This window comes from Corylus avellana, chromosome ca1 (genome assembly GCF_901000735.1).
Source record: "Corylus avellana chromosome ca1, CavTom2PMs-1.0".
Classification (NCBI taxonomy): domain Eukaryota; kingdom Viridiplantae; phylum Streptophyta; class Magnoliopsida; order Fagales; family Betulaceae; genus Corylus; species Corylus avellana.
This window is the reverse complement of record NC_081541.1, coordinates 44,038,648-44,066,017: the sequence shown is the minus strand read 5'-3', so window position 1 is coordinate 44,066,017 and position 27,370 is coordinate 44,038,648. Positions and strand designations below refer to the sequence as shown.

The following is a 27,370-nucleotide window of genomic DNA, read 5'->3' as shown; positions in this document are numbered from 1 at the left end:
CGCCTCTAGAAACCTCCACTCCACCCTATCATAAGCTTTACTCATATCTAGCTTAACCTACATAAAACCTTTCTTTCCCCTCATTCTGGTTTGCATTGTATGAAGGGTTTCATACGCTGCCAAAATATTATCCGCAATTAATCTCCCCGGAATAAAGGCACTCTATGTCGGGAAAATAATATGTGGGAGGAATTTTTTGAGCCTATTAGCTAGGACCTTAGAAATCAACTTATACAATACTTTACAAAGACTAATGGGCCTAACTTCAGTCACACATTCCGCATTCGTAGTCTTTGGGATAAGGGCAATATGAGTCAAGTTCAAATTAGGCGGTATAAAACCAGAATTGAGAATATCAAGTAAACCTTTACATACCTCCTCTCCCATGACTGCCCAATTTTGTTGAAAAAAACAAGCGTTCAACCCATCCAGTCCGGGAGCTTTTAGTGGCGCCATTTGGTATAAAGCTTTGCTAATTTCATCCATAGTAAAGTCATCCATTAGCTCAGCATTCATGCTATCCGACACACGCGTTTCAATATGTTGCAGACACGAGCCCAAGTCTCCTTCCCTACGAGCTATAAATAAATTGGTAAAGTAATCAACAAAGGCCGTACCCAATCCATCCGAAGACTCCCACCACTGCCCCTTCTCATCCATAATCCTTTTAATTCTGTTTTTTCTCCTCCTTGATTTGACATAAGTATGAAAATATTGTGTATTCCTATCCCCATACTTGAGCCAATCCACCTTAGCCCTTTGACGCCACCAGAGATCCTCTTTTTCCAATTGGACTTGAATTTCACGTTTAAGTTTGGAGATTGCATCACTGTTCCCCATCTCCTCATGGCCTTGCATATTGGCCAATTGTTCTCTTATACGTGCTATGGACCCAACCTTGGGCTCTTGTAATGTATCATTCCATTGTCTAAGTTTCTGCATGCATGCAGAAAGCGGACAATATTGTGTGTCATTAAGGTGTGGTGTTACAAAATAGTATCAGAATCATTGCCCAGCTTGAGATGGGGGGAGCGTGCACAAGCCCATGAAGGTCGCTAGCGGGTGCTCGCTGGGGCGGACACCAAGAATGGGCAAATCCCATGAGGGTCGCCAGCGAGGATGCTTGGTCCTAAAAGGGGGTGATTGTGACGTCCCACATCGCCTAGGTATGGAGATGGGGATGTGCTTAAATGTATACTACACCCTTAATGACAACAACGCGTTTTAAAGCCGTGATGGTGTGTCACTGGGGTTGGATGTTACAGTTCCCCATTTCCTCATGGCCTTGCATATTGGCCAATTGTTCTCTCATACGTGCTATGGACCCAACCTTGGGCTCTTGTAATGTGTCATTCCATTGTCTAAGTTTCTGCATGCAGGCTAGAAAGTAAACTTTCTGCATGCATGCAGAAAGTTTACTTTCTAGCCCATCCCACCATCTGTTTTGTGCCCTTGGTTGCGTCCAGAACGTCTTTATCACGTCTTTACACCCATCCTCCAATGCCAATCCAGCTTCATATCGGAATTGCTTAACTCCGTTTTTTCTCTGAATTATTTTTTTAAGGGACAAAACTAATGGGGCATGATCCGAGGAAACAATGGCTCCCACCGACACCACAGCCTCAGGGAATAAAGACCTCCATTCTAGATTGGCCACTCCTCGATCAAGCCACTCCTTAATGAAGTCCTTCCCTTCTCGACAATTGCTCCATGTATATTTAGGTCCACAATAGCCCAAATCGATCAAATTACAGTCCTCCAATATTTGGTGGAAAGCTTGCATATGACTCTTTAGCCTCACACTCCCCAAAAAATTTTTTTTAGTTCCATTCAGTACTTTGTTAAAATTACCAATGCAAATCCATGGAGAAGGAGCTAGTCGGGCCAAATACTTGAGTAAAGCCCACGCCTCATGTCTCTTGGAGGTCTCGGGGTGGCCATAGAACCCCGTAAATCTCCAAACTAAATCAGCCTTGGGTCCGTTTATAATAGCATTAATATGCCTGCTACTGAAATTTTGGACTTCCACCTTGGCATCTGCTCCCCACAACAGTCCCAACCTTCCACTTCTCCCTACACAATCCACCACAAACATATTAGAGAACCCCAATTTGAGTTTAATATTTTCCATTTTCGTTCTTCGCAATTTGGTTTCCATGAGAAAAACTAGGTCGGGTTTCTTTTCCTTCACCATCAGGCAAAGGTCTTGAACTGTCCAGAGGTTCTCAAGCCCCTAGCAGTTCCAACTAAAAATAATCATTGCAGTCGACAGGGCTGAATTTCAACCTTCGCCAATCCCGATCCATTTGTTGAGCCAATTTCGAGCATAGCCTTCTGTCCTTTCTTTGATGTCCCCACCTGCCTCACTTCCCTACCAACTCCTTTCTTTTGATTCTCTCCTTGTGTCCCAAGAGACTCCTCCTCTAACTCTTTCAGCTATTCCCTCTCTTTACGTTTCCACGTCATCATCGCCTGCACTGCATTTGCATTGGCAATACCCCTTGGTTGGTTGCTGCTTGCTTGGGCCTCCTTGACATTTTTTTCTATGTCAACAAATCGCAGACCCTTATAGACTCCTCCAGGACAAGGTTGTTTTTCTCCAGTCCCATCCAGGCCCACACTTTTCTTTGGGCTTGCGCTCATCCTCCGTTGACCCTTAGGCCCCAAAGCCCCAATGTTTTCTTGGCGCCTGTCTTGTGCATTAGCCTCCGCCCACGTGCCTACCTTAAAAGCTAAAGGATCTTCAACTTGACTTTTGGTTCCTATATTTTCAAATTGGACAGGATCATCCTTCCTATTTTGCACCCACTAGAATCCCACAGGTTGGCTGTACGTTTTCGTAAATCTTTCCTTATAGGTTTGATTCTTCTCATTAAAACCCCCAACTCCTTCTCCACGATTTGCGCCACTATATTTGCTCCATTCCTTTCTGGTTGGCAATCTGAATCTTTCCCGAATTACCTCCTCGTCGCCGAAAAAATCTTGGTTTCTACTCCTGCTTCGATCACCCCTCACCGGCCTTCATTATCTCCACACTGTGTTCTTTCATCTGTGGCTGGTGGTTCTAAAAAATACCGTCCTTGCTTAGGAGCATAAGCTCCATGGTTCCGATCTACTCTCCTTGTTGGTGAAGATGCTCGGAGCCATGGCCTATACTGAGTTGAATCACCCTGGTTACGTAGGTCACTTATCTTCATGCATCCCCTAGGACCATGGCAAATAACCCCACACTGGAAACAAAACTTGGGTAGCCTTTCATATTGAAAGCCAATCAAGCTTGATTTTCCTTCTAATTTCATCTTCCTTCCTCTCGACAGTGGTTTGGCCAAATCAAGTAAGACCTTCACCCGCAAGTACTCTCCCCATCCAACTCCGCCTGGATCAGTGTCAATTTCTTCCACTTCACCCACTGTGGATCCAATTTTATGTCCCACTTCTCGCCCCATGCACCCCAGTGGTAAGCCATACATCCGAACCCAAAAGGAGGCCTTATCGAATTTGAGTTGTGCAGGTTATGTTTGATCATCATAGTCCTCCACACAGAAAAGGGAACCCTCAAAGACCCATGGTCGACCTTCCAAAACTCGTTTTTTGTCCCTTCCATGCTCAAATTCAATAATGAATAGGTTTTCCCCTATCACTTTGAAATTCATAGTTCCAGAAGATCGCCACCATCGTTGTAGGGTGCTCTTAATTGTCTCCTTACTCACGTATCAATTTGTCACCAGCTTGCCGGACGATACAATCCTGACCCCGAGTAATCACCTCTTGAAAATCCGTCACCTGAACGTCAATCTCCTCGTCCTCCTTTTCTAGCAAAGAAAAGTTTGCCCATATCCTCGATAGATCTTCCTCCATAATGCACACACCAGGATAATCACGAACACGTAAATCCTCCACAATCTCAAAAAGACATGGAAACTTTCCTCCTCCTCTAGGTTGTCGCTAGAGAGAACACAGACCCCTAAACAATCCTCTCAATTTCAAAATCTCTCTATTTCCTCAATTTAGTGCATTTTAAAGGGCATTACATTTAATGTACTACCATCATTAAAACTTTTGGACAATACTACCTTTCAAAATGTACTAAATGGAGAAAATGGAGGGATTTGAAATGAAGATGATCATTTTCCAAATATATAGGCTTTGTCTCTTTATAACTCTCTCTCTCTCGCACTCTAGGGTTTCGTGAAGCAAACATGTGTTTAAAATTAAATGATGCAAGGGGCAAAAATGATGAATATATAATCTCCATGAACGTTGAAAAGTGGTTGAGGTGTCCAAAAATTCAAGTTAATTTATTTAATTAATTAAAATGATAAAATCTTAATAATAATTAGTATGGATTTTACAAAAAGAAATAACAATCATGATAGTTACTTTATATATATATATATATATATATATATATATAATGAATAAATTAGGAGCAACTGAAAAACAAGTTCAAGTTCACTAGAAAAATAAATGAGTCAAGCCCGAACAAATTATCTATCTTGGAGATAAGCTAAAGCTCAATTCTTGAGAGTATCATGGTGGGTTTAAAACTGTTTGAGGATCTTTATCAGAATTATTATCTATCTCTTTCTTTATCTTGTGCTTCAATCAAACTGTTTGGGGATCCTGCTCTCGGTGCAATGTGATGTTTTTGTTTGAGCAATCCCTTTTGTAAATATGTAAATGCATTCTAAATGTAACCCAACAGATATGTTATTAAGAGACAAAGGGATTTTTTTTTTTTGTCTTAGCAAATGGTTCCTTATTTCCGATTTTGTTCTCGAAAACAATTCTCAGCAACAAAAACAAAAACTTGTTTGCCAAACAGGCTCTCAATATTTAGATTCATTGTAGACCCAGACATATTTAAGGCTTCATTTGTTTTAACATAAATTTTTGGAGAAACTTCACTTTAGACTCTGAACTACCACGTATTTTGAGAAAACCCCTAAATTTTTAAAACTCTCAACTTAACTCCCTAAACTTTCAATTTAATTCAATTGACCTTCTCCGTCAAATTCAACCATTAACCCCTAAGGAAAAGTACTAAAAAGAACAAATTATCCTTCGATTTTCCCTCGCTTTTTTTCATTTAAAACTTAAGGATAAATTTGAAATTTTATAAAAAAGTCAAGGGTATAAAAGTTATTTTATCACTTTTAACGTTTTAAATTTGACGGAGGAATGTACATTGCATCAAATTAAAAGTTCAGACGGTGAAATTGAGAGTTTTTGAAATTTGAGGGAAGTCTTCTAAAAAATACGTGGTAGTTCAGAGATCTTAAATGAAATTTCCCTTAATTTTTTTTTTTTTAAAAAAAAAAAAATCCTTATTTTTGGGTATTTGATACATCCGAAAATCTAAAACAAACCATGATAAATTTACTCTAAATTCAAGATAAAAGCTTCAATTGAAAAAAAAAAAATAAAAAAAATTACAAATTAAAGCAAGTAATTGTTGTGAATCCTTAATCCAAACGTTCTACTAAAACACGAGAGCAAATGGCATGGATGCCTGATTTTCAACTTCACTTGTACAGAGAATAACAAAAAACAAATAAAAAGACCAATTCGAATGTTCATTGACACAATCTTGGCATAAAGAATCAGATAACTCGTAATGCCAGCAAATTAATCACACAGTATTTTTCACCAGAGAATCTCACACGCATGATTTCATTGCTTGCCTTGGAGGCGCAAAGTAAATGCCTGCAAGGATATAAGAACTTCCTTCAACTTCTCATTCACCGATTCATCGATCAAATTGCCGTCGCCGTCAAACTTCGCCGGAGGCTGGAATGCATTCAAGAAAAACTCAGGCTTGTTAATGAAATGAAGGTCCAAGTAAATTCCAATCTGCCGAAGGTGATATTGCGAGCGTCCTCCACCAAAGCCTCCTCCAGCACTTACAATTGCAGCTGCTTTATCTCCCCAAACATTTGGTGGCCTAGATGCCCAGTCAATTGCATTCTTCAGAGGTGCTGATATTGAAGTAGGGAGAAGAGAGTTAGCAAAATAAGGAAAAGTTTTACCAGTTGTATAACGATTCATGAAAAAGCTTTAGCCATCTCAATGCTATTACTTTCAAAAGAATGAGTCAAGTTACAATTAGAATTACTCATAAAGCTCAGTCTCATCTAGTAAAGAACTAATATAGAATTTAATACTCATGAGGACTTTTATAATCCACCTACCCAATATGGGACTAATTTTTTGGGGAGTCAAGTTTCTACCATAAACTGATTTAAACTTCTTTCACCTCTTTTTCCATTTATAATTGAATAAACTTACAGATCAAACTATGCCATCTATACTTGTCTCAAACTTGGAAACATGGTACTTTGAATAATGCTAAAAACTACACTTTTATCCAACCACTATCCCACTATGTTGACGTTGCTTGCCACTCCACATTTTGATTTTTTTTTTTGAAAAAAAATGACTGATCCAATGGTAGATTGGCACTATCACGTCAGCATAGTGGGATAAAAATGTTGTTTCGAAGCACTTTAGCATTGTAACATAACAAAGTAGTGACAATCCATCCTTGATTTATTTATTTTTTAACAATAACTTATCCAAGGGTAGATAGGTACTGTCACGTTAACATTATAGAATAGTAGTATAATAAAAGTGTAATCTTTTAGCATTACTCAATCAAAATATTTCAGGTGGCAAGGAAGCATCATTAGATGTGCCCTTTGTCAATGCTGATGACAAATTGATATCAAATTTGATGAAGTCAAATTTTTAAGGGATGCATTAGAAGAATATTTGATTCAAGATTATAAAACATGGTGGTTTTTTTCCATTTACCATGTAAAGTTCTTAGAGTCGACTCAAAACCCTTGTTCTAAATATATATCAAACTCTTCATAGGACAGGGGATACCAGAGAGGAACTATTACTCATTTCCAAAAAGAAAAAATGCATACACCTAATAGATCGGCCCCCCAAACCCCATGATAAACATAGAAAAATGTTAGGAAAAAATTGCAAAATTAGTGCTCGTCATTGCACCGATTTGCGGGAAGCTCCATAGGATTTGAAAAGTGACTTAAAATTTTAACCGAAAACCGTCAGAATACCACATCAGCAACATCGACATGTGTCCCCATACTACAAAAATATAAAATATTACAACTATAAAAACAGAATTATAAAAAATAATAATAATAAAAAATAAAATTAGTAGGTGGTCGGACCACTCCAAAATGGGTCAACATCCAGAAAGTCAACTTCCAAAGTAAGGATGATCCATGTGCGCCAGGTGGAGACCTGACCTTACCCACGTGCAACCTCAACTTATTATATTTATACCCAAAAATAAATGGAACAAAACCAAGGCACCTACCTTATATGCCTTGCTGTGTCCTCCACCCACCCTTTGTCTCTTCCCTTCTAGAATTAGGGCAATGTCTTTGTGCTTTTTTATTTTTTATTTAAAATATATTTTAATGTGACATAAAAGAAGATAAAGTAGTTTGGATGTTTATATAGAAGATTTTATATTTTAAATTTTTTTATTAATGCTTTTATTTTTTTTTATTACAAAAAAAAAAAAAAAAAAAAAAGAAAGAAAAAGAGAGAGAGAAAAAGTGTTATCAATGTTATCTAATTAAGAGCACTTTGGTGATACAAGATTGTGATAATAAGTTGTTGGGATGCTATTTTAACTTTAAAGCACTTAGGTTATATCAATCAATCACTTATATAATCATTATATATACACCACTAAACTCACAATCTCACACACTCAAACAAATATATATATATTTCAAAAGATAATATGATGTCCCTAAGAAGTAGTTGAATCGGTTAAGGATTACGTCTTAAAAAGCGGAAGTTACTAGTTTGAATTTCTTCTCCTCCTCTTATGCGGACATGTAAAATGTATATATATATATATATATATATATACATATATATATATAAGATGAGCTTCTTGTATTTTATATTGTTTGCCAAGACTTTTCATTCTCTCTTTTATTTTTTGTTTCTAAACAAAACCTTCAATTAACAATTTACAATGCAAAACACATAAAACTATTTTTACTTTTCAAACAAAAAAATACCTTATAAAAAGTATTAACGAACGAAGCTACTATTACCCTTTAAACTAATACTCAAAAATAATAATAGTTTGAGGGTTAAAAGGACTTTTCTCGATTTCTTACTAATAATAAGTTAAGCATATTTAGTGGGTTTTGAAAATAGCGAAACAAAAAAGGAGTACCGGTGACGGAGTAGTTGTACTCCGGCGAGGCGAAGAGAATACTGTCAGCCGCTTTGATTTTCTGCCGGAAAGTTTCCACGGCCGGCGGGAACGTTCCCTCGCCTTCCAAGTCAGTGTTGAGCATCGGCAGAGGCGCTATGTCAATGTACTCTATATGCAGGCCGTTGATTCCCTTGCTTATCTCGATCGCTACGCAACGAACAATCACACCCAATCAAAACCCAAATCCCCCCACAAAAGAAAAAGATGAGAATCTCAATCACTGTGAGAGAAGAGTACCGGAGCGAATCAGGCCGCGGTTGTACGAGCCTTTACGAAGAGACCCACAAAGCGCCGCCACTTTGATTATCGGTTTTGCTGCCACCACTGCTTCCATATCGCTCTTTCTCAGGAGTTCTCTGTCTTTTCTCTCTTTTTCTCTGTCTCTGTGAGTGGTGCCAAATTAGAGTATATATAGCCAGGTGGAGGAGCTGGGGAGGAAAACAATTGGGTGACGTGTCTGATCAAAAGGTTAAGGATGAAACAAATGGGTTTGACCTTTGATGACGATTGAGATTAAGGGTGATGATTGGGGGTGGTCTAGTGTGTATGTGATGAGGTGGCAAGCTAGAAAGAAAAGTTGTCTGATGACAGGTGGAAATTGTGAGGTGAAAAAAAAGGTAAAAGTACAATGTTTTTGGGGACCTATTGGAATGAAGTTGTCGGCAGGTGAGATGGAACTTTTACTTTTAATTTGTTGCCCGAATCTTATGCATAATCTATGAAGTAATTTTGAGTAGATTAATAATAAGAGTGAAGTTGAGATGTGTATTAAAGTTTGGTGTCACACTCATAAGGAAATAATGTGATTGATAAATTTAAATTATTGCTCGAATCTTATGCATAAAGGTCTAATCTATGATGGAGATTTCAAGAGATTAAATATGGAGGTAATGGAAGAAAGAGTAAAGAACGTATAGATTAATAATGAAAGTGAAGTGGAAAGAAAACGTATATATGAAAAAAAGTAGAAATCACAACGAAAAATAGTGATAAGAGAGAAGGTTAAATATAAAAATTGGTCCCAATGAATCATTGGGACCAATTTTTATATTTAACCGGCAATGATCAAGGTTTGCTGGGTATTAAATTAGTTACTATGCTTTCAAAAGTGATACAATAAGTACTTAGGCTTTCTAAGAGTGAAAAATCAAGCTGAACTGTTTGCCACGTGTAAAAAAAGCTAGCTTATCCAATCACGTTATGATGCATGTTCCATCTCTATGTAATCATGCCAAACTATCAAACATTGTCAAAGTAGTGCTCCATCTGGTCTCGTAACTGTGATGTTAGCATCACTATGTTATTAGAAACAAATCGCAAAAACCTAGTGTTGAATCAATAGTATAGTTCTATGCTTAACTAGTCTCTCTAGCGCTGTGTTTATAACACTTGGCAATATATAATGCGAGACTAACTTGATAAATAGTAGTAAAAGACGAGAGGTGGGAAATCCTACGCCACTTTTGGCGTGGACAGTGGCGCACTTAACTGGTGTGGTATCTGATTGTTGCATCTTGGAGACGAGTTGCCACCAACTTGTTAGCCGCTCAATTCTATTTTTTGTATCTTAGAGACAATTTGTTAGCAACTTGATAGCAAATTTTAATCGATTGATGGCAACTATTGTCTTAAAGATAGTGGCTCAATGCGCCTCAAAGTAAAATTTTATTTAATAAAAGAGAAAAATTTAATTTACCTTCCTGAAGTTTCAGGAGTTTTTCAATTCGAACCCTAATGTTTAAAATTGACAATATACCCTCCTAATATTTCAAAATTTTTCAATCCAGACCCTTTTGTTACTAATTTCCGTCTAATTGGACTGAAATCATCTCACGTACGTCTTACGTGGAATTTTGATGCCCTCAATTCCAATTTTGCCTTCATTAAAACCTATAAAATTACGTAATTACCCTCATTAAAGCCTATGAAATTGAGAGTAATTACGTAATTTCATAGCTTTTAATGAGAGCAAAATTGGAATAGAAGGCATCAAAATCTCACGTGAAACGCATGTGGGATGATTTCTGTCCAATTAGACAAAAATTAGTAACGGATGGTTTAAATTGAAAATTTTTAAAACATTAAGGGGTACATTGCCAATTTTTAAACATTGGGTTTCGAATTAAAAAACTCTTAAAACTTCAAAAGTAAAGTGAATTAAACTCTTAATAAAAAGAGCTTGAACACTATGTTCAACTAATACAATGTCAGAAATAAATTATAAGGGCTTCCTTTATATGAACTTATTCGTCTACATGAGAAAGTGCTTCCTTAATTAGCCTGCTTTGTTCGCCTCCTTTCTAGCACGAGTCCCATTTCCAATGTTGCACTTCGTTCAGCACACTTTTAGCCCCGTCAATCAATTGGCCATATTTGTTTCTAATTCTTTTATTCCTTCATGAGTGCCTCCTGAAGAGCATCTCCTTCCAATTTCACTTTATGCAGCCCCAATTCACTAATGAAAACCATAGCCCTCAAAGCCACTACGACCTCTACAATATATGGCTAAATGATAGTGTATTTGGGAGCAATCAGCGCCAATACCTCCCCCACTTTCTCTTTTCCTTATCCATAGCGGCGTCTTAATGGACTTTTCCAAGTTTGGTTTCACATTTGTCAATCGGCCTTGCATTGGCACATCTGAACTCATGAAGCGACTCAAATGCTTTCCTAACAAGTTGATTTGGATGGCTAAACTCCTCCTAAACCACATTTCTTGCCACCACCATCAATAATTCAAACTCATTATTTTCCAATTTATTGTGAAGGTCCCCACAATATATATATATATATATATATATATATATATATATAAATTCATCACCCTCCTTACTACTCTTTTGTAGCTTCCTAGTTCCTACCACATATATTCCATGCATCTTTTGTCGCCAAATAATTCTACAATCCATGCCCCGCTGTCTCTACCTCTAATCCACATATAAGTCATAGCGAATCCACCGCTATTTTCTTCTCAAGCAAGTTAGCTTTAGTGGGTAAAGCATTATTTCAAGCCCTCCATATAAACACCTTGACTACATTGAAAACTGCCATCTTCCAAAATTTTTATTTATTGCATATAAAGGCAGATACCTTTTGATATAAAAGAGTATGGAAAATGCCGCATATTTTGTTGTCCGTATGCCAACCTCCAATGGATTTTTTTTTTTTTTTTTCAATTTTTTTTTTTAAAAAAAAGTTAGTGACAAGTCACATAAATATATAATAATATTTAGAAATGAAGAAACCATTGAAAAGGTCAATTATGCACCTTATAAATAGCATTTAATCACATAAGCCTAATGGTAGTGGGTTGTTATCTAGTCTTGTAGTTCTAGGGAAGGTGGACAAATCCCAAGGTCACCTTCTTGCCTTTTCTTATTGCAAATTGCAAATGGCATATTCATACTCGGGGATACTATTCCTTCCAATCCCCCACATGAGTTATTCTTCTAAAATATTGTAGTTGGTCTATGCTAAATTGCTAATGCAATTTGCATTCAATTTGTAAGTCAACCATTTAGTTTAAGTTGCCTTAAGTCTCAAATAGAAGGAAAATACTTTTCCTACAAGAAAAAAAAAAAAATATATATATATATATATAACACAAGATCTAGCTAAAGAACCAAATTTTTTCATCAAAAGGAGGCATATCATCAATACGGGGCTAAGCCTAATTCTGATAGGAGCCAAACCCTAATATTTTATATATATTAAGCAAAATTTTGAAAACCTAGGGCTCCTCCACCCTAGCTCTATTGGAACTGGATCATTTTCAGTTCAAATGGTATTCAGTTAGTTATATTTGAAAGATATTTTTGTTCTTCCACTTTTGATGGGACAAAAATATCTATCAAATGAACTGAAAATGATCTTAATTCAGCTCTATCCTTACTTGCATTTAATTTTTTAAAATCAAAATATGAATTATTTTTCTTTTTCTTTTCAGGTTCAGAACCCTAAACCACGATCATAAAAATATTCAAATATATAACATATATCTATAGCTTTAAATTTTAAATTTTTATATATTTTTATTATTATGAGAGATATATATCATAATTTGATTGGTCCTGATGTAACATTTGATAATTTTTATAAAAAATTTGGACGAAAGTTGAATGTGGAGACATATTTCTTATTTTCGCATACCAAAATGAGCTCCCAACAAATTTTCTGTTTGGGATTGCAGGATTTCAATATGTGCGATTTTAAAAATTATGTTTTTGAAATCGCTACTTTTTAAAATTGCAAAGGCGTTTGGTAAAACATGTTAAATTTTTTTTTTTTTTTTATCAAATATTTTTATACGAAATCGTGATTTTTGTTTAAACTGTGTTTTTTCACATAAGTATTCCTTAGCATGCTTATAAAAATCGCAGATTTTTTCTTCTTCATATTTTAGATTATATGGCTTTTAAATTGTAATATCAAACGCATTACGTTTTACAATATCTTTTAAAAACGTAGATTATTCTTACGAAATCGCAATCTCAAACGCAGCCAAAGTGTAACCACCAAGACTGATTTTTTTTTTTCTCCCCCTTAAATTCAGTGAAATTCAGTGAAATTACTTGACCAAATCTAAAGAATCTATAGCCAGCCTAATCCAGTAATCCCATTAATGTGTACCAAACGACCCGTCGCCAATGGATGGTTTTAAAAGGCCAGCAACTCATCACGGCGTTGCCAATAAGGACAGAAGAGAGACACGACTCCAAGCACAAGCAGAAAAATACCCACTTTTCAAATCTTGCACAGTCCCTTGGATCCAAAACCTGGAATCTCTCTGTCCCTGCGCACACGTCAAGGTTCTCTCTTTCTCTTCCTAGCATCCACGCCTGTTACATTATGCACACTACAATATCATTTTCTTCAAGCCTTATGCTTGTATTCAATGCTACTGCTCATATGTTTGATTCATTTTAGTCTTATTACACGTTCGTCAACTTAGCGCTCGCTCATGTTTCTGGGGTTTTTTTTGTTTGTTCGTGTTTGGTGATTTCTGCAGCTTTTTCGGCTACCCATTTGGTTTTTTTAGTTATAGCTCTCAGAATTTGCACTCTCTTTTTTTCTGTACTTTGATTGCTCAATGTTTGAGTCAGTATTCATTAATTCTTTTGAAATTTATATTCGTTCTGTGAATTGGTGCAATGAATTGTGGTTTTTAAATTTATTTTTGATCTGAATTATGACAGATTTGACTGATTTACATTGGTATGTAGCTCTTGCGTGCGTTGACTTTTTGTGGGCATCTCCTGGATTGTGGACAACAGGGTTGTCTTGGTACATTTTCTGTGGAATTAATGGTCAATTGAGGCATTGAATGGGTTTTATTAGTTTAATGAGTCGTTTTCGATGTATTTGATCTTGAATTGTAACAAGGATATCATTCTTGTCTGAGGTTTCATTTCTATATTCTATAGGAATGGGTAGTTTGATAATTTTCACGTCAATGTTTTGTCCTTATTTTTGGTAGATTGCAGTTTTACTTGGCAACTCCTAAAAAGCTTTTGAAAGTTGAATTGCAATTGAGATAGGATTATTGAGTTATTTTTGCATTTCTTTTGAGTTGAATTGATGAAAATTGGCATATTTCTCTGGTTTGAAATGATCTTTCCTTTTCGTCTAATGTGAACCTATTATTCCTTAATTTTCTGTGCATCAGATTAAGTTTTGTCGTAATGCCACTACAGGTTTCTTGCTGGAACTATATTTTTGTGGTTACCTCCTAAAACTCATCTGGGAAGTTGAACCATATAAAAATAGTGTATGATGCTGTGGCTTCATCATTTTGTAAGCTGTAGAGTGGGAGAAGTTTCATGGAATTAAGGGGATCCAGTTTAAAGCCGTTTTGAATAGGGAAATTAGTTTCTTATGAGCTTGGAGTAGTTGGAATTCTGATTTTATTATAACTACCAATGATTGGTAGGAAGACCATGGGACGGGCTTTACCACTATTGTTGATGATACTGGCTCTTGTATTTTTCTTTGCAACATATAATTTGTTAACAGTGATATTCCAATATAGATCTTTTGGGGAATGGGTAGGTGTTGATTCAGATAGTGCATTACTGTTTGACCCTGTTATTGAGATGCCTGAGAATGTGAGGAAGCCGTACAATGCCAAGGCACCCTTCCATGTTGCATTAACAGCCACTGATGCTCCTTACAGCAAATGGCAGTGTCGCATTATGTACTATTGGTATAAGAAGCAGAAGGAGATGCCAGGATCAGAGATGGGAGGATTCACTCGGATTTTGCATTCAGGAAATCCCGACAACTTGATGGATGAGATTCCTACTCTTGTGGTTGATCCTCTTCCTGCCGGTAGGGATCGGGTGAGGTTTCTTGCATACTATAATTTTCGGTTGCTTATTTTCTGCTTTTTTTGTATATTGTTGTAAAGCATATTCTTAAGAGTCAATTACTTTTGTAAATCTTTGTGTACCATTTTATGTTCTCATCAACAAGACTTAAGTATGGGGTAGTAATTCCATACGTAGAGGTGATTAAGCAATTTCTGGAAAAAGTATAAAGGAATGGAATTAAGTGGAGTAAGAGCAAAGCGTACTGCATCTGAAAATTTTAGAGCTAATCCTGGCAACTAGCTTTCTTGAATGACTCACTAGTTCTGGAATAAAAATCAACATGAAGCTTCGTTGGAATAAACTTTATAGAAGTTTCAACCATGTTACTTGATACTTTGTGCTCAAATAAGTTGCCTGTACTCAGGACTTCAGTGAGTGGAGAACTTCATTCTGCTGGCTTTTTATGGAGTAATAGTCTTTGTAGTCCTGACAACTTTTATATTTCCAACCTTACTAAATGAATTGTCTTTAAGCCATTTCTTATTGGCTTTGCTTGGGCTTTTGATTCAGTTACACAAGTATTACAAAAACTGAAGCCACCAAAGGTAAATTCACATGTGAAGCATAAACCTTGCGTCTCTATACTTGAGGTTTTATTTTAAATTGTTTAAACTTTGGTGTATTATTTCCTGTCTCTTATAAAGTTTTATTGAGGGCATACTTTAAACCCTTTTTGCCAGTGAGTAGGCTGAGTTTTTGGAATTATATTATGTCCATATCAACTATTGGCAGAATGCACCCAAATATTCTGTCGTTCTTTCTTTTTTGACCAAATATGTGGTGGTAATCATTTTGTCAGCTTATTGCTTGTGATTGATTAAAACATATAGATCCTTGACATGATTTTCAAGTCATTTCTCAGGGATATATTGTTTTAAATAGACCCTGGGCTTTTGTGCAATGGCTGGAAAAGGCTACAATAGAGGAAGAGTGAGTACCGCAAACATATGAATCTGATATGCGGTTACATTTACCTTCGTGAATTTTAAAAGGCTATTTGTTTTTACTATGGTGCAGATACATTTTGATGGCAGAGCCCGATCACATATTTATAAAGCCACTGCCTAATTTGGGACATGGGGGATATCCAGCTGCTTTTCCATTTTTCTACATTAGGCCTGATCAGAATGAGAAAATTATAAGGAAGTACTATCCTGAGGAGAAAGGCCCTGTGAAAAATGTTGATCCAATTGGCAATTCTCCTGTAATTATCAAGAAGGTAAAACTCTTGTTACTAGATGACCTACTAAAATATATGCAGTCTTGTAACAACTGTAGTTTTTCCAATGTTATCGTATTGGCTGTCGTTTTGTATTAACCGTTTCCTTTCATCTGAAGATTTATTTTCTCATTTGTTGGGCGAAAATTAGTCACTCATGGATTGAGTCATCTTTTTGTTCAGGATTTGTTGGAGAAGATTGCTCCTACATGGATGAATATCTCTATGAGAATGAAAGATGACCCAGAGACTGATAAAACTTTTGGATGGGTTTTAGAAATGTAAGCATGGAAAATAAATGACTGTTATTTACTTATCATATTCAACAGGAAAAAAAAGAAAAGCGACAGTTCATTTTGTAAGTTGATGCTAGAAGGTTTGACATCAATATTGACTTATTTTATGTGTCTGTTTCCTTCACTGAACCTAGGTATGCCTATGCTGTAGCATCTGCTTTGCACGGCGTGCAGCATATTCTTCGGAAAGACTTTATGCTGCAGGTATGTCTCTTCTCTTTTAAAGTTCTACATAGGACAGTTTATTTCCATTTTTTAATTTGGCTTCTTAGTAAATCCCTGAAACAATATGGACACATGCATACATTGAAGCTTTTCTAAGCCTTCCGTTGTGTGTGTGTGCGTGTTTTTTTTTCAGCCCCCATGGGATTTGGAAACTGGAAAGAAGTTTATCATTCATTACACTTATGGATGTGACTACAACTTGAAGGTATTATTTCCTTCCCATTTTGTTCGATTATGATGACCTGCTATTCCAAGTATGGCTGTTTGCTTATGAATATCTTCCTACATTCGGACTTTTCTTTATATAAGTTTCTAAAACCTGCCTTTTCATCAGCTTCTTCTTTTATTTATTAGCAGATGCCCTTTTTCAATTTGTCACAAAATATTGATATGAAGTTTCTTGATGGTCAGGGTGAACTAACATATGGGAAAATTGGGGAGTGGCGATTTGACAAGAGGTCACATCTACGCGGGCCTCCGCCAAAGAACCTTTCCATGCCCCCTCCAGGTGTCCCTGAAAGTGTGGTATGTCTATTTTAATTTCATTATTCAATCGCTTGCATCTTGCTAGGTGTCAGATTACTCAATCTATGGTGATGGCCTGTTTGCTTCACCATGCCATCCATGCCAAGTGCACTTCCTAAATTTAGAGTGGCTCTTTTGCTTCTGTTTATTTCTTTCCCCATCCTTTTGTCACATGGATCAAAGTGCATTCTCACATGGGTTTGAAGAAAATCCCAACACTTCAAAGTGGATGTTGAGAGGCCACACTAGGAGGGAGGGTGCATGATACACAACCAAGAAAAGATTTGGAAAAAAAATTGAGATGCTTACACTTGAAGTATTATTTTTTGATTGATAAGTTACACACGCAAGACGCACCCAGTGGGACTTAAACCCACGACTTCACCTTCCACCTTGTTACAAAGGAACGAAATGCCATATGAATTCATTTTCCTTTTTTTGCCTTTCTATATATATATTTGCCTGAAATGTGTGGTTTTGCTTGATGCATATACAAAGGCGATTATGAGTTGATCATTAAATTCTGTTGCTTTTTTTTTTTTTTTCCTTTCTGCAGGTCACCCTTGTTAAGATGGTGAATGAAGCAACTGCAAACATTCCCAACTGGGAAACACCATAGACATTTGCTTCAGCCAAGGAAATTTTTTTGATCTCATTTTAAGCCTCTCCTAGAACGATCCCATGTACACAAACCTCAGATTAAAGTTTTCTAGTAAGAGATATAACAATGAAAATAGAAAATAAGCTCGTTTCGGTGCTTTTCTTTAGATCTTAGGCAAATACAGCACTCTTGTTGAGAATGGTTGGCTACTGTTACTTCTGCAAAATGAAGTTCCTACCCTTAGACAATCTCCAAATTTGGGAGGCAATTTTTTTTAGTTAATTTTTATTAAGAAAATTTATAAGATCCTTTCAACAAACAACCCCTTTACTTTAAGAATTTGTAGAAGAGTTTTAACTTCTGAGCTAGAGAAAGTCAAGGACTCGTTTGTTAATGCTTTTTATTTGTTTGTTTAAAAAAGTGTTATTGTGTGTCATAAAATGAAAATAGTTTTGAGTTGATTTTTAATATTTTGTTTTGAGAAGAAAAAACAAAAGGGGTTGAAAAAAAACAGTTATAAAACAAAGGTTGCCTTCTGTCTAGCTTATTAGGCAAGAGAATAGGTTGGTGGACAAAGTTTTCATTGAATCTGAATTTAGAAAATGGTCCCTTTGGTGTGGGTGATGATACATAATAGAATACGCCGGCGTTCATGAATTATCATGCATGCCCGACTTTATTTTTTTATAATAATTATAATAATAAAATATTATATTTTATTATTTTAAAATATCATGTACACCTGGCGTGATATTTAACATCACCCCCTTGGAATATGTCATTTCCAACTCAAAAAATGGAAGTGGAGGAATTCCTAACTTCCCTTTTGTGTCAGTCCAATCCTAATTTTAGAAGTTGGTAAAGTATCTAAGTGCACTTATAAAGTAGAAACAATTCAAGTTGTATCAAAAAGTGTGTGAATCTTAGTACGAGAAAACAGTTACTAGAGCCGACAATACCCACAATCTCAACACAAAATTAAAACGTTAGCCGATTAAAGTTGAAGAATATGACCCGTTTAATTAAATGAGTCTGATTAAGATTAAACTATATACTATATAATTTTATATCAATGTTTTGATACAATTCGAACCTAACATGCGACATAATGATAAATATTTTTTGCATTACTCACAAATCTAATACAAAATTAAAGAGTTATAATCAAAGAATTTTATCATTTAATTAAACAAGTCTTATTCACATATCTCAGCGCCGCCATAAACTCGATTGCAGCCTTAGCCGGCGGAAGCATAAACTGGTTACATAGCTGTGACGATGGGTGACGCGAGAAACACGCAAAGCGTCACGCGTGTGAGCGATGAGTGAGCGTGTGAGTTAGTGTCGGCCAAGGGGAAAAAGTAAGCAGTGTTTGCGAAGATAGATCTGGTGCAGTGAAGAAAAGGGGAAGAAGGGCAGAGAAAGAAATGAAGAAAGGGACAAACACTGAAAACGCCTCTCTGTCACCCACATTTTCCTGCTTTATTCACCACCACAACTTCGACCACTCTCTGCTCTTCCCATTCCACGTACTCATCTTATTCTTACCTTTTTGGGGACAGATTTTCCATCCAACTCAGTATTCAGTACGACTCTTTTTTTTTTTTTTCTTTAAAAAAAAAAAAAAAAATTATTTACCTAGTTTATTTATAAAATTTTCACAGGTCTTTTTAGTATGTGATATATATATATATATATATATATATATATGTTAGAAAAACAATAAAATTTATTTTAACTCTATTAATGTTATTAAAAAAAAAAGTGTTATAGTGCAATAAAAAGATCATTTTTTGGCCAATAAAATTTTTTGGTGGCAATAGGTTATAGGCTCCATTTATAGTTGCTACGGCTCCACCCACTGATGAATCTGTAACTTCTTGCCACCTAAGACTTAAATGGACCAAAAATAATCTTTTTATTGTACTATAACATATATTTTAAAAAAATATGTGAAATAAGACCAGAAATAATTTTATATACTATAATGAAAGAAAACTTTAAAGTATTTTTTTTATATACAAATTATTATTAAAGAAACTCAACAAGAAAAAAATTAAAAAAATTAAAAATTACAAGCAAACCCTCAAAAGTGAAACGACCAAAAGTTACCAGAGTGTCGGCACAAACAAGCGGCAAAACAAAAAAAAGGGTCAAATTATTATTATTATTTTTTTGTTTTTTTACTTCCTTTTGTTTGCTCTTTTTAAAATAAAAATTAAAAGGTAATTTCACTGAAGATCCCTGAACTTGTATCCGATTTGAGAAACTCCTCAAACTTCAAAATCTCTCAATTTATTCTCTTAAACTTTCAATTGCAATAAATTTGGACCCCTCCGTCCCCTCCGTTAGATTTTAAACGTTAAATAACGTTTATACCCCTAACTTTTTTTATAAAATTTCAACTTTACCCTTAATTCCAAAATGTTTTTTTATTTAAAAAAAAAAAAAAACAAAAAAAAACAAAATTCAGGGATATTTTGGTTTTTTTTGGTATTCTAACAGCTAAATTTGATGGAGGAGTTCAAATTGAGAACAATTGAAACTTCAAAGAACTAAATTGAGAGATTTTGAAGTTTATGGTAGATTTGTCAAATCGATTAGAAGTTCAGGAGTCTTCAATGAAGCTACCCCAAAAATTAAAAAACAACCTTAAACACAATATAATCACAAAACACTTAAAACTAATTTCATCTTTATATCACATTAAAATACTTTTTTTAAACAAAAAATACCCTCTAAAAGGTATTAACAAACGAAGTTGCATGGTGTTTTTTTTCTAAATTATAGTGTTTAGTTAAAATTCACTTTTTTGGACAATTTGATTGGAGAGAGAATTATATTTATTTTTTTATTAGCTTTTTTTTTTCTTTTTTCTTTTTCTTTTTTTGTTTTAATGCATTGTTGAGTTACAGTGTTTAATCAATTTGCTGAGCAGCTGAGCACGTGAAATTCTTTAGTCAAAATGACTAATCAGATGAAGCTTTCTTTTTTTGTTTTTTTTCATTTTTTTTCTTCTAATTTTTGAATGATCTGCTCATACTTTGCAGGTAACTTTGTGTTTTACATTTTTACTAATGAGACAAGGGGTCATTTTGTGAGCATATTTCACGCTAGATCTTCACATTTGCCATCTTTACCAATTTATCTGGAACCATTTCTCAGCTGACTGATCCTATTTACCAGAAGTTTGCTTTACATATTTACCTTTAAACTTCGTGCTTTTACCCACTTCATTATAAGATTTGGATTGACCTGATTAACCCTCCTAGAAAAACAACAAACAATGCAAAACACAACAAAACAGAAAGGGACAAATTCCAGAAACTTCACTATGCTTAATTATGCAAAAATAAATAATCACATATACAAGAGCATTTCTATTGAACTCTTCAAATAAAAATTGAATTTTAATTATTATTTTTTTTTAATAATTTGGAGAGTGACGTTTTAAAAAGAATCAAACATTAAACTCTCTAAATCTTTCTCTACTTTAATTAATTAATTAATTTTAATGAATATGTTTAAAAAACTAAATAACTTTCATTTTTTAGCTCTTGATATTTGGAGAACTTGTCCAACAAAAATTCAATTTTAATTGAATATTTCACGTGTTAGGCTTTACTTATTGAGAGAGAGTTTAAGCTCACATATAAAAAAGAACATCAAAATTTATTATTTTCTATATGCTTAAACTTAAAGTTTCTAAATTAATGATGAATTAACACAGAGATAGTATCGTATTGGAAGATTTAGATCTATCTTTCTTTCTTTTTTTTCTTTCCCTTTATCATTATTATTACCTTTTTTTCTTTTGGTATCATGAAATCCAATGACTCTAATCCATGTGTGAATCTGGTCGTATTGATTCAAACAAATTGAAAATCTAGAGTTCACGTGTTGCATCAGCAACACTGTCGGTCCACTACTATTTCATGGAACAAATGAGCCTTTTTCATAAAAGACTCATTCACCTATCTCCATCAAATGTGAGTCCAAGATTTTAAGTTCAAATTCCCCTAAGTGCTAGGGTACTATGAAAGGAAGTCATCATGATCATGGATTATCAATAAGCCAAGAATTAAATGACCCCCCAAGAGCTACATTAGTTGGTGGTCACATCACCCTAGACGTTTGATTGAGGGTTTCTTGAATGTGGCATTGCCGTGTTAGCTAAAATGAAATTTGTTTAGTTTCTCTCATGGATGGTCGACCACCCCAACCGAACCTCTGGGGTAGTGCATCTGTTACGAACCTAAGTTCACAACGGGATAAATTAAGTTTTAAAGGAACCTAAATCTTTCAAATACAATGCTTGAGATTAATTCTTTTTATGCTTTATTCATAGCATAACCCTTTAAATATATGATTCATTATATATTACATAAGAAAGTTAGGGCTGAGTCAGTAGCTCTTATTGAAATATAAACTAGGACTGAGTCATCATAAAACTCTTATTGAAATAACATCATAATAACCCTAATACGGCTAGGGTTAACCGCCTTATACTAAAATAATATAAACTTAATATGGAAAGGCCCATAACAGCGTCCACCCCAAAAGCCATCAAGAGTGGCTGCAACCATCCGATCGGATGGTGTTTTGACCACCGTGCATGGTAGTTGAGGGTGGTGCTGGAGATGGGGGGAATGAGTGACACAATTAATCAGCTTGTCATCAAATTGGAGAATCTGGAAAGTTGTATCCAACCCAACCCAACCCATGTTTGCCTTTGCTTGTGGGTAAGGTTAGATGGAGTTTTGGGATGGAAAGGAACACTTGATTGTGCTGCTGTGCCACTCACAACAGTGAGACTCACATGCAAACTTCTTCTGCAGCTGCAATGCAAATGACTTGTACACAAAATTCCAGCTAGAGTTGACTCTAATCTCACAATGCTAGTGCTCTCTAATTTGTTTTTGTTATCTATATCTCTTTCAAGTAAAAGAGATTTTAATGTGAATGGGTGGAAGGAAACAAACAAAACCCCCCATAACACAAACAGGCAGAAAGCGAAGCTGCTTTCTCTTTGCCTTTTTCATCTCCCTTTTTAGTTTTTAAAACTATGCAAATCAAATCTGGATCTTACTTTGAATAAATAATAGTCATTACACATGAAATACACCCTTATAAACTGCACCTCATTGTCCTTTTCCTCTTACACTTGTTCTGTTTTCAGGAGAAGAGGGACAGCATGGATGATCCTCTCTGTACAGCAGTTGCTGCTATAAAGTGGGATTTTGCAGAAATTTAGGTTTTTTTATATAATTAAGTTTGGTCCTCCCACATTATTTTACCCTAATCTTGTTATTACCATTGTCATTTTTTAACAGCACCATTCATATTTTATAAAAATGAGTGTTACGTTAACTGTCATGTGACAGTCTACATTTTAGTGACGTCGATTCTTTAATAGACTTATAGTAAAAGCAACCATAGATCCCGACACTCGTTATAATATCTATATGGGGATGATAAGGATCAAGTTCCTCAGGCAGTGATCATGTCAACTGACAAGAGCTTAACATTTGTTACCCGCTACAGCCAAGGCTTTGAGACAAGAAAGTTCAAATTTTGCCTACATGATTAAAGTCAAGCTTGTTTATCCAATAAAAGATTGATTTGATATGCAATGATTAAATTTATGTCACACTTTAGTTTCTAATTTAAAGTTAAAAAATATTGTCCCTCGTGAACTTTCTCTACTCTGACCGTTGGCTATTTCCCATCAACTAAAACAGAATGTATTCGAATCGAAATCTGCTACAATTAATTTGAACAGGCAATTGAAAGAAAACTTTAATAAATGGGATCTATTAGATCCCTTTGAAAATGGAATATATGTACCATCCAACACATTTGGGCATGTGCACACTCTCTTAGTGGTGCCTAAGGTTCCTCCCAATAAAGCCTGCAAAAACTTACTATTGTGGGGGAGGGGTCATGGTGCTGGCTCACCTCTAAATCTGTTTTTAACGAAGTTCACATTTTGGGCACAACAAAAAAGGAAATATTTCTGGCCATGTGAGTGGTTCATTAAGAGACAAATAAGAGAATGTTGAGAACCCAAAATCATTTTGTTTTACTATTCAAAAAGTGTACTCTTTTCTTATTGATATAGTAACCTATTCACCTCCTGTGACATCATAGGGCCCAAAATATACTTCTTCCCTCGTCTATACTTAATTATACACTTATGCATCGACACAGTTCGAACATGACACACAATAATTATGACTGATAATTTTTAACACGATTTTTAAACTCGATACAAATTCAATATAAAATTAACGGATTAAAACTAAATAATAAGAATTTACACCCGGAGTTAAAATATGCTCCGCGGGTTGAATGCGACAGAGGCAGTAGAGGCCAGCAGCCACAAAAGGAAATGGAATACAGAGTAGTGGTGGGAAACTACGCACTGACTAGAGAGTTCTACTTGACACCCCACTACCCCCACCACCATAAAACAAAAAAAGAAAAGAAAGTAATGCAAGCTATAAGTATACACACCACCTCTCTTTAACCCACTCAACCATCAAAACCCAACTCCCTCAAGCTACACAACTAGCTAACTAGCCATGGCTGTGACTCAGAGACCCTTTTCTCAACTAGCCATTGCCCTCATCCTCTTCGTTTCCTTTGCCCAAGGGCTGAACCAGAAGTACCCCAGGTGCGACACCCCGGACCAGGGCTCGGACCTCCAAGTTTTCCACGTGTTCAGCCCCTGCTCGCCGTTCAGGCCAGCAAAGCCACTCTCGTGGGAGGAGAGTGTGCTCCAAATGCTGGCCAAGGACCAGGCCAGGGTCCAGTACTTGTCCAGCATGGTGGCAAGGAAATCTGTCGTGCCGATTGCCTCCGGCCGGCAGATCACGCAGAATCCCACGTATATTGTGAGGGCTAAGATTGGTACGCCGGCTCAGACGCTGCTCTTGGCCATGGATACCAGCAATGATGCCGCCTGGGTGCCCTGCTCCGGCTGTGTAGGCTGCTCATCCACTCTGTTTGCCTCTGAGAAGTCCACCTCCTACAAGACCCTTGGTTGCCAGGCACCCCAGTGCAAGCAGGTATAGTGTGCTGCTCTCGGCATTGCGATTTTGCTTACTAAAAGTAAGATTTTAACCCAAATCATAAAAAAATGTTTTTTTTTTTCTTAGTCGCATGTTTCAAGAGTGTAACCCAAATGAACATTTTAAGAGCGTAACCCAAATCGCACCATTTACTTCATTTGTGAAACTTTTAGTAATTTACTATGACCGAGATGAGATCTATATCACTCGGCTCTCTAATTCACCAATCACTTCAAAAATAATCAAGGTATTTTTTTTTCTTTATAAATTTCTTACATTTTTTTTTTTTTAGAAAGATGTTAGATTAATAGACTAAATTAAAGGAATTTGTTCTACCATCTCGCTTGAAAGAAAACTTTATCCTTTAGAGGCTAGGCCTAATCACAAAACTAATCTCATCACTTTCCTTGTTTTTTTTTTTTTTGTTTGTTTGTTTTTTTTTCAATTTGTAGCTTCCTATTTCTCATGGTTTTTCTTTACATGCCACAATTGGAGATCATTATGGTGGGTCCAATTTGAGATTCTTTTTCCTACATACTTAGCTCTTTAATATAGTCCTAATAAGTAATAATTGATCCTATGTAATGATTTAAATAACAAGAAAAAAGCCCTCACGTTTTCACTTTCACTTTTGAAGTGTGATGTCACGGACCCAAAGTTCACGGCTGAATTATTGCAGTCCCCATGGTCTGGATTATTAGGTCTTTTAAGAGACCAATATGTCAGAACTGGCGAGTGGTTGAGATTCTCTCGTATTTGTTGTTTGAATTATTAGCATTTTGAAATTCTCAGGTACCCAACCCATCTTGCAACGGCCCCGTGTGCGGTTTCAACATAACCTACGGCAGCTCATCCGTGGCAGCTAACCTAGTTGTGGACAATATCACCCTAGCCACTGACTCAGTCCCTCGCTACACCTTTGGCTGCATACAAAAGGCCACCGGCAGCTCAGTGCCTCCCCAAGGGCTATTGGGCTTGGGCCGAGGCCCACTTTCACTTCTATCCCAGACCCAAAACCTCTACCAATCCACATTTTCATACTGCTTGCCTAGCTTCAAGTCCCCTAACTTCTCTGGTTCCTTGAGGCTTGGTCCTGTTGGGCAGCCAAAGAGGATCAAGTACACCCCCTTGCTCAAAAACCCTAGAAGATCATCATTGTATTATGTCAACTTGGTTGCGATTAGGGTTGGTCGGAAAATTGTTGACATTCCACCAAGTGCATTGGCGTTCAATCCCGCAACAGGAGCAGGGACCGTCATTGATTCAGGTAATGTTTGCGGATCCGAGTCTTCAATTTCTTGTTTAGATTAATAGCAATTCAAATAGTAGTAAATGTGAGAGTTTTTGTGTAGTTTACTTGCCCATGCAAATGAACGGACAATTCAAAATTTGTTTGGGCAGATGAGCCCATATTAGCTCTCTCACATTTCTTGACTCAATTCTTACCAATTCGAACTAACAAAATTATTAATATATCTATCCACTGTTTGCATAATACTTAATCACTTGTCTTTTAATGCTGATTTTGTGCATTATATTTGGTTATGATTGCTTAAGTATCTGCCAAAACTTGGCCTCTTCTCATGTGGTCCATTAGTCAAGTCAGTCACAAAATTAAAATCGATAAATGTAACTATGTACTTTCTTTTTTTTTTACTAGCTCAAATGTCACAATCAGCCAACATAACTGTCTTGTTTTAGGGCACAAATTTTTTCCAGTGCTGGTGGAAACTCTTCAATCCTATCTATTAAGCAGTCATGTGTCCAAAATAAATATGATTATTTTACTTTAGCCATGGTTGGTTGCTAATAATTTTATGGACCACTTGCCACTATACATTGAAATGTGCATGCATGCACGCGGCGCGCGCACACATAAATTCGGGCAACCGAATAACAAGAAATCTTATCTCTTTTGCTCCGAGCAGGCACTGTCTTCACACGGCTGGTGACACCGGCGTACGAGGCTGTGCGAAACGAGTTCCGCCGCCGAGTCGGGAGTGCAGTAGTGACGTCTCTAGGCGGCTTCGACACGTGCTACTCGGTCCCAATTGTTGCACCCACAATAACGTTGATGTTCACAGGCATGAATGTGACACTGCCAGCAGACAACCTGCTTATCCACAGCTCAGTGGGCAGCACCACATGCCTAGCCATGGCAGCCGCACCAGACAACGTGAACTCTGTGCTGAACGTGATTGCGAACATGCAGCAGCAGAACCACCGGGTGCTTTTCGATGTGCCCAACTCCAGGCTCGGCGTGGCCCGTGAGCTCTGCACCTAATTTTGTTGTCTTGTTTGGGAAAAGGGGGGTGTCACGGGAGGGATCTCTGTAGCTGTCTATGTCTTTTTTATTTTATCTCAAGTTTGAATTGTTGATGATTACTTTAGTGGGTCGTATCATGTCACGGGTTTGTTGTCAAATTATTTTTGCTTCTGCTCTGAAAAAAAAAAAAAACAAAAAAAAATTTCAAAATAAATAAAGATGGATAAATGTCATGTTTGTGTCAGTGGATGAATTTATTCATGTGAAAAGTTGTTTGGATATATGAAAGAGCTTTTGATTAGGATATTTTACTTGTACTAAAGAAAAGAAAAATCCCAACAAAGGTATATGAAACAATATCATCAATCTCTCATGCTATGCTCAAGAATTTAAGGTAGTCTGGATTTGGCAAAAAGCCTACATTGGCTTGAACACTCACATGTCGGGTAATGATAGAAATTACATTTATATTTTAATTAAATAGAATTTTGTCAACTAATTCTTAAAGTTTTTTAAAATAAA

The 27,370-nt window shown here is 36.2% G+C and overlaps 3 protein-coding genes across 3 annotated transcripts; 2 read left to right on the top strand and 1 right to left on the bottom strand.

Moving 5' to 3' along the window:
- Window positions 1–5,492: 5,492 nt before the first annotated feature.
- Window positions 5,493–8,652, bottom strand: LOC132167030 (NADPH:quinone oxidoreductase). The gene is made up of 3 exons (XM_059577925.1): window positions 8,513–8,652; window positions 8,234–8,422; window positions 5,493–5,978 (listed from the first exon to the last, which is right to left on the bottom strand). Exons 1-3 carry the CDS (start codon window positions 8,607–8,609, stop codon window positions 5,674–5,676), a joined length of 591 nt encoding a protein of 196 aa, XP_059433908.1. The 5' UTR covers window positions 8,610–8,652; the 3' UTR covers window positions 5,493–5,673.
- A 4,308-nt stretch (window positions 8,653–12,960) lies between these two features.
- LOC132167997 (hydroxyproline O-arabinosyltransferase RDN2-like) lies at window positions 12,961–17,757 on the top strand. Its single transcript, XM_059579055.1, has 9 exons — window positions 12,961–13,083; window positions 13,969–14,613; window positions 15,506–15,573; window positions 15,661–15,862; window positions 16,046–16,143; window positions 16,293–16,362; window positions 16,517–16,588; window positions 16,795–16,908; window positions 17,465–17,757. Exons 2-9 carry the CDS (start codon window positions 14,194–14,196, stop codon window positions 17,525–17,527), a joined length of 1,107 nt encoding a protein of 368 aa, XP_059435038.1. The 5' UTR covers window positions 12,961–13,083; window positions 13,969–14,193; the 3' UTR covers window positions 17,528–17,757.
- A 6,251-nt stretch (window positions 17,758–24,008) lies between these two features.
- On the top strand, window positions 24,009–27,092 carry LOC132189349 (aspartyl protease AED3-like). The gene is made up of 3 exons (XM_059604058.1): window positions 24,009–24,579; window positions 25,375–25,849; window positions 26,511–27,092. The coding sequence occupies exons 1-3, from the start codon at window positions 24,094–24,096 to the stop codon at window positions 26,864–26,866; spliced, it is 1,317 nt and encodes a 438-aa protein (XP_059460041.1). The 5' UTR covers window positions 24,009–24,093; the 3' UTR covers window positions 26,867–27,092.
- Window positions 27,093–27,370: the final 278 nt, after the last annotated feature.

Excerpts from the sequence above, each read along its gene's own strand:
- LOC132167030 (XM_059577925.1), bottom strand. The coding sequence starts at position 8,609 with ATGGAAGCAGTGGTGGCAGCAAAACCGATAATCAAAGTGGCGGCGCTT. Across the intron at positions 8,423-8,512 it reads CCGCGGCCTGATTCGCTCCG|CGATCGAGATAAGCAAGGGA; the intron begins GTACTCTTCTCT and ends TTCGTTGCGTAG. Across the intron at positions 5,979-8,233 it reads GTACAACTACTCCGTCACCG|CACCTCTGAAGAATGCAATT; the intron begins GTACTCCTTTTT and ends CTTCAATATCAG.
- LOC132167997 (XM_059579055.1), top strand. The coding sequence starts at position 14,194 with ATGATTGGTAGGAAGACCATGGGACGGGCTTTACCACTATTGTTGATG. Across the intron at positions 15,574-15,660 it reads AAGGCTACAATAGAGGAAGA|ATACATTTTGATGGCAGAGC; the intron begins GTGAGTACCGCA and ends ACTATGGTGCAG. Across the intron at positions 16,363-16,516 it reads GGAAAGACTTTATGCTGCAG|CCCCCATGGGATTTGGAAAC; the intron begins GTATGTCTCTTC and ends TTTTTTTTTCAG.
- LOC132189349 (XM_059604058.1), top strand. The coding sequence starts at position 24,094 with ATGGCTGTGACTCAGAGACCCTTTTCTCAACTAGCCATTGCCCTCATC. Across the intron at positions 24,580-25,374 it reads AGGCACCCCAGTGCAAGCAG|GTACCCAACCCATCTTGCAA; the intron begins GTATAGTGTGCT and ends TGAAATTCTCAG. Across the intron at positions 25,850-26,510 it reads AGGGACCGTCATTGATTCAG|GCACTGTCTTCACACGGCTG; the intron begins GTAATGTTTGCG and ends TGCTCCGAGCAG.